At 38.9% G+C, this 12,840-nt stretch overlaps 2 protein-coding genes across 5 annotated transcripts in view; one reads left to right on the top strand and one right to left on the bottom strand.

Annotated features, from left to right (window-relative positions):
• The window catches only part of tfg (trafficking from ER to golgi regulator), a 95,993-nt gene extending 91,676 nt beyond the window's left edge, over nucleotides 1–4,317 (top strand). For both annotated transcript variants that reach the window (XM_052014160.1, XM_052014159.1), the window contains one exon: nucleotides 3,539–4,317. In XM_052014160.1, the coding sequence (XP_051870120.1) occupies nucleotides 3,539–3,918 (380 nt within the window). In that variant the 3' untranslated portion in view covers nucleotides 3,919–4,317. The remainder of the gene's footprint in view (nucleotides 1–3,538) is intronic.
• A 142-nt stretch (nucleotides 4,318–4,459) lies between these two features.
• LOC127569467 (target of Nesh-SH3-like) overlaps nucleotides 4,460–12,840 on the bottom strand; it is a 232,237-nt gene continuing 223,856 nt past the window's right edge. For all 3 annotated transcript variants that reach the window (XM_052014150.1, XM_052014151.1, XM_052014152.1), the window contains one exon: nucleotides 4,460–7,747. In XM_052014150.1, coding sequence (XP_051870110.1) covers nucleotides 7,632–7,747 — 116 coding nt within the window. In that variant the 3' untranslated portion in view covers nucleotides 4,460–7,631. The remainder of the gene's footprint in view (nucleotides 7,748–12,840) is intronic.

Raw genomic sequence — 12,840 nt, 5'->3', positions numbered from 1 at the left:
CCAGCGTTGATTCTTGTGGAACACCACTGGCCACAGAGCTCCAGTCAGGAAAACCCCTCTTCACCACTCCCCTGTGTCGCCTATGACCAAGCCAATTCTGTATCCAATTTAGCAACTCACCGTGGATTCCATGTGACTTAATCTTCTGGACCAGCCTACCATGAGGAATCTTGTCAAATACTTAACTAAAGTCCAAGTAAACAATATCATTATCCCTACATTAGCTTTTGGTCCATCAGTGCTTTGATTTTAATTTTCTCATCTACATATTCAAACTTCTTCATGGCCTTGCCCGCCCAATAATTATAACTTTTGGCCCTACCTCTTTCTCACAACTCTGTGAATCTTCAACTCTTATGTGTATCCTTTATTTTCTACACACCATTGGCTTCGGCTACCTAGTCCAGAACCTCTGAAACTCCCCTATTTCCCCACTCCTGAAACTACTTAGTCTCTCTTTTAAAATGTTAGGAGTGTACTCTTTATTGAAAGACAAGTGTGTGCCATGTATCTTCTGCAAGGAGAATATAAAATTAGTTCTCCTACATTGGACCATGGAGAAACCTATCACTTTGCATTTTCTACATTTAGGAAAGACCTCCTTGGATGTATTCATTCCCACCTCTATCTACAATTGAGGTGCAGTCAAATGTTTTAGAATTTGAATAGCTTTCAGGAAAACAAAATTTGACAAAAACATTCTTTTAAATTTTAACTAGTGGATCTTTATCATCTATTTTAATGAGTGGATTTTAATGGTGGTTTCAGTGCAAATTTCTCATACTTAGTACTGTAAATTTGTATACTGATTTGTGTTTATCTTTAAGGCATCTGTTAAGACTATATGCTTTTTGCTCATTTGCAGAAGTATTTTTATGCTGCATTGACTGTAGCCATATAAACCAGTAAATACAAAACTGGTGAATCCTGATCTATTCTAACTCTTATGTAGACTCATCATAATGAGCCAATCGGAGAAAATGTAACACAAAAGCCTGTAATGTTCCTGGTTTAACTATAATGGTCACACCTTTAATCAAATTAGACATGTCATCAAGTTAACACAGCTGAAGCGCATGTCTGGAGGGTAAACTTTCACTCGTAAGAGAAACTTTGAACGGTGTTGGTTGATAGTGGGAGGATCTGTGCATATTGTTCTGAGAATGGTCTTTATGTGTTTTCCCTTTAATTGCAGACTCACAAAAGAGCAGAAGACAACACTAGTGCCCTGTGTATATACACCGATTCCCTTATATGAACATTAAAATGTTGTTGTGGGTACTTAACGCTGTTGGATTTTGAAACTTGAGTATGTTTACATTGTAGGCTTCACAGGATGGAGTGAGGCCCATTCACTGCATTCTTGTGATTAAAAACAGCTCAAACTCCTTTCATATAAAGAGCTAATGTATGTGCAGATTGAAATTAATTAATGTGTTTTTAATTAAGCTTTGAAGTGTAAGGACCAAATAAGCGTGTTGATAGAAATCTTGAATTTTATAAGCTTGAACATGACAATCACTATTTATCCTTTACCTTTTAATTTTTTTTTCATTACCACACAGATCTTTGCCATTTGCCATGGCCTTGCTCGTATTTGATTTATTATTGTTTTCTCTTGTTCATGCTAGTTATAAGAAGAGTTGTCCAAGATAGATGAGGGGATATGACTGATTAAAATTGTGCAAACGTTTGTCACAAAGCTGAAGGCTTTCTATCTCTGTATTTTCTGGCTCTAAAAGTATCTCAATATAAAGATGATATTTTATTGGCAGCACATACTTGCATAAGATGCATTGAATGTCTGGTTTCCTACTAAATAATCAGAACCAGACTGCTTATGGAGCATATGTAGAAGTTAAAGTGCAAGGTATAATCTATTGCTGAATAAAAATGAAAAATAAATGCATGGAAGGAAGTATATAACAATAGTGTTGCGATGTTAAATATGAAATCCTGATTAAATCCAAATCTTGACACACTTGTACTTCTAATGATGTGGTAGGGAGTTGAGAGAACATGTCCTGAGCCATTCCAGTGTAAATTTGAACTATCATTAAATATCCCTCACACAATGAGAGGATGTTCCCACACTATGCAGCTATACTGTCCTGTTTGTGCTTTCCTTTCATAATTCTTGTTTAGCCAGGGATTTTACTTTGCAGTGTAACCTCTACATTTATTCATCTAACAGGAAGTGTATAGGTCTAAGGTATATCTGGTTCTGAATACTTAATAGGAAACTAGATGTCAGATGCATCTTGTGCAAGTATTGCTAGTTGTGAAAATGTCATGTTAATGGTATGGTGAGGATACATAATTATCACTTTTTTATGAAGAGTAAAATCATTGAACCTTACAATTCAGAAAAGGGCCATTCCAACTTGTGCCTTATGCCATCTTTTTGAGTGAACTGTCTGCTCTAATTACATGTCACAGCTTCATCCCATAACCCAAGTATGTGCCCATGAATTTTTTTGATTCTATTTCCATTGTGGTTCTAGATCAGAGTAACTCTCTATGGAGTTCCCTCCAGTGTTTTGCTTATTTTTAAAAATCCATCACCTATATTTACTGACCTGCTTGCCAGAAGGAACACTTTCCTTATTATTTTGGTCTATATTGAATCATTCTTTAATCTTCTTTACTCTAATACATCTCCAATCTTTTCACCTAATTGATGTTCCTCACCATGATGAACCTCCTCTTACCCTCTACAAGGCTTCAAAATCTAAAAAGTGATGCTCAGAATTGTACACATTATATTTGGCAATTTAGAGATTTCCAAGATATGACAGAGCATTGTAATCTTAATCTCTTTTCTGGGTGGATGAACAGGATCATCCAGGTATGGTACTGATGCAATAGGAAAATTGAAGAGGTAAATTAGTAGGCCAGAATTTACTTTAAGTGATTGACTGGCACTTGCCATTTGCCTATTGAATTCACATGAGACTTTGGTCTGAAAGTTGCTGTAAGTGAGAGGTAGAATTAATGTGGGACTTGGGCAACCAAATTTAAGTAATCAAAATAAAACAGTGTGGCGCTCCTGCCCTGGCATGCAAATACAAACTGAACTTACCATAACGGTTAGATCTTGTCCACACCAGTCTTAATCATTTTGAACAGCAAGATGCTGTTTTCAAAAATGTTAGTGATAGAGCTGCACATCTCAAGACAGCAGCTTCTCAGTTTTTATTGTGCTTCGACTCTGCCTCATTACTCTGTGATTGTACTAAATAATAGCGAATGCTATTAGTTTTGGAATGGGTTTCTGGCACCAATGTTTAATGTGGTTGTGCAGAGAATAAAAGTAGAAATGAACAGTAATTGTTACATCTCATGTGCAAACATTATACTCGGCAATAGATTTCATTTAAGAAACTCAAATCTTTTGGGTATTATGTAATATACTTGGTTTTGAGAATTTAATTAGAGTGTAAGTAGAGTATAAAGTAATCACGTGAAACTATACTGTGAATTTTTTTTCCATTTATTTACATTGAGCTTGCCTATTTTAATTTTTCTGCCTTTACAGCTTACAACCAGCCAGCATCCTCCCAGCAACAGGCTCAGCAATTTCAAGCTTTCAATCAGCAAGCACCCCAAGCTCCTGCACCTGGATTCTCCACCCAAGCCCAGCCAATGCCATCACAGCCTCCTCAGCAGTACCAAGCAGGTTCCTTTCCACCACAGAATTATACAACACAAGCTTCTCAGCCCGCTAATTACACAATACCACCTGCCTCCCAGCCTGGTATAGCTCCAAATCAAACAGGGGCTTACCAGCCAAGGCCAGGATTTGCACCTTCCCCAGGGAGTAATGTGACACCGCCACCGTCTGGATCAAATCCATATGCACGTAATCGTCCCCCATTTGCTCAAGGGTACACCCAACCTGGCCCAGGTTATCGGTAAGCTGCTGTAGTTGTTCAGAAAGCTGCAAGCAAACCTATTATCCTGGGTAATAATCTAAAGCAGTGCAGGCCTTCTAGTAACTTCAGAATAATGGATTTTGTTTGCTGAGGAAAAAGACCAAATAGATTTGTTTTCTTACTTTCTGCTTTCAAATTTATCAGCATCATAGCATAAAATTCTTTTCTTGAGACACTACCGAAACGTGTTGTGATTTTGATCTTGTAGATTGCATTGGCAAAGGAACAATAAGTAATATGAAGATAGTTTGTAAGTAGGCCACAAATGTGATTCATTTTTATTGTTATATGAATAACAAAATGTACTAATTGAAGTGAAATTCAAAGTTAACATGTACAAAAGTAATATTCTCCTGCAAAACTAATAAAATGGTTAAAATCATTAATTGGTTACATTGCAGCTTATTTCTTGTCTGAACTATAACTTTCCTGTAGTTTGATTTTAGCTTGCATTGGATATTTGTTCATTTGCCTAATCCAAGAAAAAGATCAGCAACATGAGGTTTGGTAACAGATGTTGGTACAGCTGACCATCTGCTTTCCTGCTAGACTAGCCATAAATCCCAATGTTAAAGCAGTGATGTCTCTTCAGCACAAGCCAGATACACTGCATCTGGCCTCTCAGCTTTATGCCAAAGTAGGCTTGAGTAAGAATTCTGACCCTAGGTCCACATGCATCAAACATGACTACATCATGTCTTTTGATGATGTATTGGGTCTTTATGTGAAATAGATGAAATAGTTTAAGCCAATGGAAGTGATGGGCAGGACTGGATATATAGAAAGATAGTCCATCTTTTCTGTGCACTTACTGTTACTAATATGCATTCTGCAATCTCAAAGGCTCCTTTGTTCAGCAAGCATTACCACACAGGGAGAAAAATAGCAATGCCCCTAAATAAGAAATTCGTCTATTATTTGACTTACCAATGTCTTGGAAGAACCAAGAAATTGAGCATTTATTTTGTTTGTGGGCATATATCTCCACATATTTATAAAATGTGTATTCATATGGCACCTTTCAGATGCCTCACAGATGTTTGAAGTCACATAAGGAGATACCCAAATAGACATCCAGTGCAATACTGAGAAATGATCCAGTTCTGGCAGTGCCATTGAATAGATGAGACAGTTGTCTATAGATCTGTTTGTTAATTGAGGGGAAGGTAAATGATGCATCGTACGATTTTGAAGAATAGTTAGTCCCGATGCCTTGGACAATCTGTTTTAGTAATCACCTTGTTGTTTGTGGGAGCTTTCTATGTGCAAACTTGTTGCTATTTTTCCAGCAACAGGACTACAGTTCAGGACGTACCAAATGGCTCTTGAAGTTATTGAAAAACTTCCTAATAAAGTACTTGCATTTTTAAAAGTGGTAATTACAAAGCATAGAGTCTATAAAGTAATGAACTTCCTTTTGAATTTCATATTTGTTGAAGTGTCTTTTGATTTGGCATCCAGCAAGAATGGATTGTGTGTGCGTGTCTTCACAGCCATAAAACCATCAGGTAATAAGGTTCACATTAAGTTTTACATTTTAATTATGTTTTATTCTCAAGAGTATGACAGCATTAATGACTGCTGCAAGCAGCCTTGCAAAATTTATCAAAAACTCTGCATAAGTAAGGCTGCTGACAATCTAAATACAAACTGCAGCCATCGTTTCACAAACAAACTTGTGTAACTAGCAATGTCACATGGGAGAAAAACTATATATTAGTATGCATTACTTAACCTATAGTATCCATTTGTGATCAGAATATGAGGCCAAAACCTCCACAAATATTGAATAAATTGCAAGGCCAACGAAGCTAAATGTCTATGTGAGTATTTGTTAAACTGAGCACCTGTTGTGGGTGGAGGTTTGATTGACCATTTCAGTCTTTGTTTGCAGCAATTCTGTGGTAGGGCCAGAGATTGAAAACTGAACCTTTCTATATGGACACTTAGAAATGGTGCTTGAGGGTTTTTTTAAAATTATGATAACTCAGCACTTTGAAGACAATGTTTGTTTGCTGAATTTCTATGATGGGGATTCTGAAGGGACTGAATAAATGTTTGATAACTGCTTGTTTCCATACAAGCTTGATTAAATATCTGTTAACCTAATTATGGGCATAGCTTATGTCTGACAATGTAAAAACGATAATGAGAGGCTTGTGGTACTAGGTTCTCTCTCTCTACCACAATGAACAGGTACATGAGATCTTATGTAGTCTGGTGTTTCCATGAAGCTCTTAGAATACTTGTTATAGCATCTAAAAAAAATTATTGAAAACTTTTGTGATGTGCATGAACATGTGAGCAACATCTCTATAAGGAAATGGGATAAATGTTAATAACTAACTAAGGATTTGGATGCATACAGACACTTGGCAGCTAAGCTGGAGATTAGTGCCCTATCTGCACGCTCGGATGTTTGGTGCTGAGCATCTATGTGAGCTATGCAGGTAATTCAGCCTTTTGAAATGTAAAAATTGCTCCAGCGAAGCTACTTACAATGTACATTTTTAAAAAAGTCTATAGCAATGCCCCTATCCATTTGTGGTAAGAATATAAGGGAATAAAATATCTGCAAGTACTGAAAGAAAACCCGCAAGAGCAACAGTAGTAAGCATCATTAAATGGATATGTAGATGTTTGTTAGCCAATGATTTCAATGGGGCACTATTGTAATTAGATGTTTCCATCGGGTTATTTGTGAATGTACATTCTGGTATGCTCACCATAATGTGGATATATATACATGCATTAATCAAAAAAAATTACAAATTGGGTCTGTAAAACAAAAATCCTGGCTGTAAATATTTTGTTTTGTTCAGTACTGAATAAAATAATGTAACAATCAGCTTAATGAGCAGAAACAAGAGGCTTTTTTTTCATAGGTACCTCTTTGTTTTCAATACATCTTTTGGACAAAGCAACACATACACTACACTATTATTTTGGGTACAGTTGGTACAGGAACTGTTTGGTGTTCAGGGTACACAATGAAAGAAATTTCTCCATTCTGTTCCTGAAGCCCATTAGTTACAATACATCTAAATAAAAAACCTTCTCCAACACTTTGTGAATAGAAGTTACAATTTATGTTCTGTTTTTTTTTTAAATACATTCCTGATAAATAACATTTAAACAATTATATTCAGAACTGATGGTATAGGGAGCCAGCTTCCCAATATCAAAGCTCGTGTTTTGAAAAAAAAATTAGGGGGTTTGTTCAGATAAATAAAGCAAACTGTATTGACCAAATAGCCGTTTATTTACAGCATTCTGGGCGAGAAGTGAGGATTAATTTATTTTAACGTACTTAGATGTTTACATCAATTTTCTAATGGCCACTACTACTTTTGAAAGTAGCACATAATTTTTGTCATCTGGCCTTTTTATAAATGAAAGTTGGTCAGAAAATTGCTTGAACATCTTATTGATGTGACTGTTTACTGCCCAGCTGTGTGGTTATATTGTTCTAAAGCCATTTTACTTGTGGAATAATTTCAATTATGTGCCTTAGAATGGGTACAATTGACCCTGTACCACATTATGTAAGTATTTCAATGCGGCTTAAAAATAACACTCCGTACATCACATGGTCTATTTGAATCTTACATTGAATATAAGGAACAATATCAATAGAATATAACAACTCGGTTCCTTTGGTCTTTCCTATTTCTTCTTGATTGATAGAAGTTTGACTCACCATTGCCCAGGTATGGCTATACCACATTCATACCAGTGGACATAGTTGATGTGTGTTTGCCCACCTATTGTGCCAAACATAACTGGCTCTTGGCGAACACTTCGATAAAAACCTAGGAATTAAAAGATTAACAAATGTTTCAGTAATCTGAGTAAAAATGGCATTGAACATTAGGACTGATGTTTCCTTATCTGTGTGGCAATTAAGTGTTCATGTAGTATGTTACATGCCAATAGTAATAGAATACTAAAATGTTGAATGAATTTATTGCAAGAACTTTGGTTCAAAAAATGATGCCCTTAAATATATTTTAAGGTTAACTTTGATATTGACCTGGAGTTTATCAAATAGAGTTTCTGTACCCAATGGGCTATGTGGGTGATGCTACTAATCGGAAATAGCGCTTTAAGCAGTTCCCAAGTAATTCCAAAGGCAACTATTTGGCTGGTTGACACAGAAACCCCGCAGTAAAAATAAAAACAAAATGCATTGATTACAATACTAGACTTTTCCATCAGAACATGCTAAATGAAGACTTGATTGGAAACAAAATATCCTTCTGGCTTAGAACTACACTGTCCAGTTCCCAGATATTGTGCAGAAAAGCTGGCATTTCCCCATGTAAGTATTGGGAAGTTTGTGATTTGCAAAAGTGGAAGTTCTAAACAAACTGACAGCTGTTCCCTAACGTCTTCCCAACTGCACCTCAATGTTGAACTCAGTAACACTGCAAAATTGCAGCAATTCCTAACCATGTATGCTGGTGACCCCACTTAAAGTACCCGGGTCATTGTTTTCAACAGAAGAAAATGGCTACAAGGGATAAAGTGGTAGTACTTTCAGTTTGCTTGAATGTTTTTTTAAAATGTTTTTGTTCTTAATATTGTGTTGTGCAGTGAGGCAAACTTGATCAAGGAGCTTAGAGTGAAAGAACCCTTAGGAGGCAGTGACCATAATATAGAATCACCCTGCAGCTTGAGAGAGAGAAGCTGAAATCTGATGTAACAGTATTACAGTTGAGTAAAGGTAACTGCAGAGGCACGAGGGAGAAACTGGGCAGAATCGATTGGAAGGGGACCCTAGCGGGGAAGACAGTGGACCAAGGATGGCAGGAGTTTCTGGGAGTAATTTCGGAGAGACAGCAGAATTTCATCCCAAGGAAGAAGAAGCGCACTAAGGGGAGGACGAGGCAACCATGGTTGACAAGGGAAGTCAGAGACAGCATAAAAGCAAAAGAGAAGGCATACAATGTGGCAAAGATTAGTGGGAAGTCAGAGGATTGGGAAGCTTTTAAAAGCCAACAGAGGACAACTAAAAAGCTATAAGTGAGGAGATGATGAAATATGAGTGTAAACTAACCAATAATATAAAAGATTCCAAAAGTTTATTTTAGATACGAAAAGGGTAAGAGAGGCAAGAGTGGACATTAGACCATTTGAAAATGATGCTGGAGGTGTAGTAATGGGGAACAGGGAAGTAGCAGAGGAGCTTAACAAGTACTTTGCATCGGTCTTCATGGTGGAAGACACCAGCAAAATGCCAGAAATTCAAGGGAGCTGAGGACAGAGGTAAGTGTAGTGGATGTTACTAAGGAGAAGGTGCTGGGGAAGCTGAAAGGCCTGAAGGTGGATAAATCACCTGGACCAAATGGACCATACCCCAGAGTTCTGAAGGAGGTTGTTGGAGGCATTAGTACTGATTGTTCAAGAATCACTGGAGTCAGGGAAGGTCCCAGGGGACCAGAAAATTGCAAATGTTGCACCACTGTTTAAGACAGCAGAAGACAGGAAATTATAGGCTGGTTAGCCTGACCTCAGTGGTTGGTAAGCTTTTTAGAGTCCATTAATAAGGATGAAATTTCAGAATACTTGGAAGTACATGATACAATAGGATGAAATCAGCATGGTTTCGTTAAGGGGAGATCTTGCCTGACAAATCTGTTAGAATACTTTGAGGAGGTAACAATCAGGTTAGACAACTGAGAGAAACAAAGGACTTCAGTTGATGGAATCTTGTTTTTCTCCAGTTGCAGCAGCCACAGCAGCAGAGGGGAGGAGCTAGCAGATTTTTTTTATAGTAGTGTGATTAGCTAAGTGTGTGGCAACTCAGCCAATAAAAGGAAGGTAGGGTAAAGCGGGGTGGCTATTGTGAGAGTGGGGCAGTGTAGGAGTGGGAATTCTGAGGCTTTGGCGAGGAGGCACAGGTGAGTAGCAGGTAAGGTTTTTTATAGTAGTTAAATAAAAAGACATCAAATTATAACTAATTAAATAAAGTAGTGATGCAGGATCAGGTGATGTGTTTTAGGCGCATGATGTGGAGCTGGTAGACCCCCTTGTGGTTCCTGGTGACCACATCTGCAGCAACTCGGGCTCAAAGTTGATGACCTGGACACTGTGTTCCAGGAGGCAGTCACACCCATTAGATTAACTACTTCAAATTTGTTCTGTGGTCAGGGACAAGAGGGTGTGACTGTGAGTGAGGCAGGTAGGGGGATCCAAGAGGTAGTGCTGGAGGAGCCTCAGACCTTGAGCTTGTCCAACAGGTCTGAGATTTTTGCTCCATGTGCGGATGAGAGTAGGGGCTGTAGGAAGGATGAGCAACCTAACCGTGGCACTGGGAGCCATTTAAGAGGGGGGAAGAGAAGAGAAGAGAAATGTAGTTGTGATTGGCGATAGTATTGTCAGGGGAATAGACAAAATTCTCTGTCACAAGGATCAAGAGACCTGAAGGCTGTGTTGCCTGCCTGGTCCCTGGTTCGGGACATCTCATCTGACCTGCAGAGGAATTTGGAGTGGGAGGGGAAAGATCCAGTTGTTGTGGTCCATGTGGGTATCAACGATGTAGGTAGAACAAGGAAAAAGGTTCTGCTGAGGGAATTTGAGCAGCTAGGGACTAAAAAGGCAGAACCAAAAAGGTAATAATCTCTGGATTGCTACCTGAGTCACATGCAAATTGGGTACAGGGTAAATAAGATCAGAGAGTTAAATGCGTGGCTCACAGATTGGTGTGGGAGAAGTGGTTTTGAATTCGTGGGGTATTGGGGAAGGAAGGAGCTGTTCCGATGGGACAGGCTCCATCTGAACCATGTCAGGACCAGGGTCCTGGTGAATTGCAGAACTAGGGCTGTAGATAGGGCTTTAAACTAAATAGTAAGGGGTGGTTCAACAGATTGGAAAAGTAAGGAGAGTGCAGGAGAGGTTACTAAAGTCTCCATAATAAAGAATAAGACTAAGACAAAGTTTAGAAAGGGATAAGAATTTAACTTCAGGCAACATGGAGACAAACTTGAGAAGAAGGGTGGTGAATACAGGACTGAAGGTGATATATTTGAATGCACGCAGTAAATGAAATAAGGTAGATGAGCTCATAGCGCAGTTAGAAATTAGCAGGTATGACTTTGTGAGCATCACAGAGTCCTGGTTGAAAGAAGATCACAGCTGGAAGCTAAACATCCAAGGATACACATCCTATAGAAAAGACAGGCAGGTGGGCAGAGGGGTGGAGTGGCTCTTTTGGTACAAAAAAATGAAATCAAATCCTTAGCAAGAAGTGGCGTAGAATCAGATGATGTAGAATCCTTGTGAATAGAGTTAAGAAACTACAAGGGTAAAAAGACCCTGATTGGAATTATATACAGGCCTCTGAATAGTAGCCAGGATGTGGGGTACAAATTACAAAAGAGATAGAAAAGGCATGTTATGGCATAAAAAGGGCAATGTTATGGTGGTCATGGGGGATTTCAATATGCAGGTAGGTTGGGAAAATCAGGTTGGCACTGGATTCCAAAAGAAGGAATTTGTAGAATACCTATGAGTTGGCTTTTTAGAGCAGTTTGTGGCTGAGCCCACTAGGGAAAAGGCAATTCTGGATTTGGTGTTGTGCAATGAACCAGATTTGATTAGGGAGTTTAAGGTAAAGGAACCCTTAGGAGGCAGTGATCGTAATAATGATAGAATTCACCCTTCAGGTTGAGAGGGAGAAGCTAGAATCGGATGTATCGGTATTACAGCTGTGTAAAGGTAACTACAGAGGCAGGAGAGAGGAGCTGGCCAGAGTTGATTGGCAGGGGACCCTAATGGGGATGACAGTAGAGCAGCAATGGCAGGAGTTTCTGGGAGTAATTCAGAAGACGCAGGATCAGTTCATCCTAAAGAAGCAGCAGCATTCTAAAGCGAGGATGAGGCAACTGTGGTGGACAAGGGATGTCAAAGAGCATAAAAGCAAAAGAGAGGGCATACAATATTGCAAAAATTAGTGGGAAGCTAGAGGATTGGAAAGCTTTTAAAAACCAACAGAAGGCAATTACAAAAGCAATAAGGGGAGAAAAGATGCATAAAGATTAAAAGAGAGGCAGGAGTGGACATTGGGCCGCTAGAAAATGACACTGGAGAGATAATAATGGGGAACAAAGAAATGGCAAATGAACTGAAAAAGTATTTTCTGTCAGTCTTCACTGTGGAAGACACCAGCAATATGCCATAAATTCAAGAGTGTCAGGGGGCAGAAGTGAGTGTAGCTGCTATTACTAAGGAGAAGGTGCTTGAGAAACTGAAAGGTCTGAAGGTAGATAAGTCATTTGGACCAGATGGACTACACCCCAGGGTTCTGAAAGAGGTAGCTGAAGAGGTTGTGGAGGCATTAGTAGAGATCTGTCAAGGATCACTAGAGTCAGGAATGGTTCTGGAGGAATGGAAAATCACAAATGTTACTCCACTCTTTAAGAAGAGAGGAAGGCAAAAGACAGGAAATTATAGGCCAGTTAGTCTGACTTCAGTGGTTGGCAAGAGGGTATTTGGAAGCTCATGATAAAATAGGCCAGTCAGCATGGTTTCCTCAAGGGGAGATCTTGCCTGACAAATCTGTTGGAATTCTTTGAGGAAATAACAGGCAGGATAGACAAAGGAGAGTCAGTAGATGTTGTTTACCTGGATTTTCAGAAGGCCTTTGACAAGGTGCTGCACATTACAGGAAAGGTACTAGCATGGATAGAAGATTGGTTGACTGGCAGAAGGCAACGAGTAGGAATAAAGGGGGCCTCTTCTGGTTGGCTGCCGGTGACTAGTGGTGTTCCATAGGGGTCAGTGTTTGGTCCGCTACTTTTCACGTTATATGTTAATGATCTGGGTGACGGAATTTAGGGCTTTGTGGCCAGCTTTGCAGATGATACAAAGATAGGTGGAGGGGCAGACACAAGAAATTCTGCAG

Source organism: Pristis pectinata, chromosome 4, assembly GCF_009764475.1.
Source record: "Pristis pectinata isolate sPriPec2 chromosome 4, sPriPec2.1.pri, whole genome shotgun sequence".
In the NCBI taxonomy this organism is placed as follows: Eukaryota; Metazoa; Chordata; class Chondrichthyes; order Rhinopristiformes; family Pristidae; genus Pristis; species Pristis pectinata.
The sequence above is the reverse complement of the archived record's forward strand: the minus strand, read 5'-3'. Positions and strand labels throughout refer to the sequence as shown.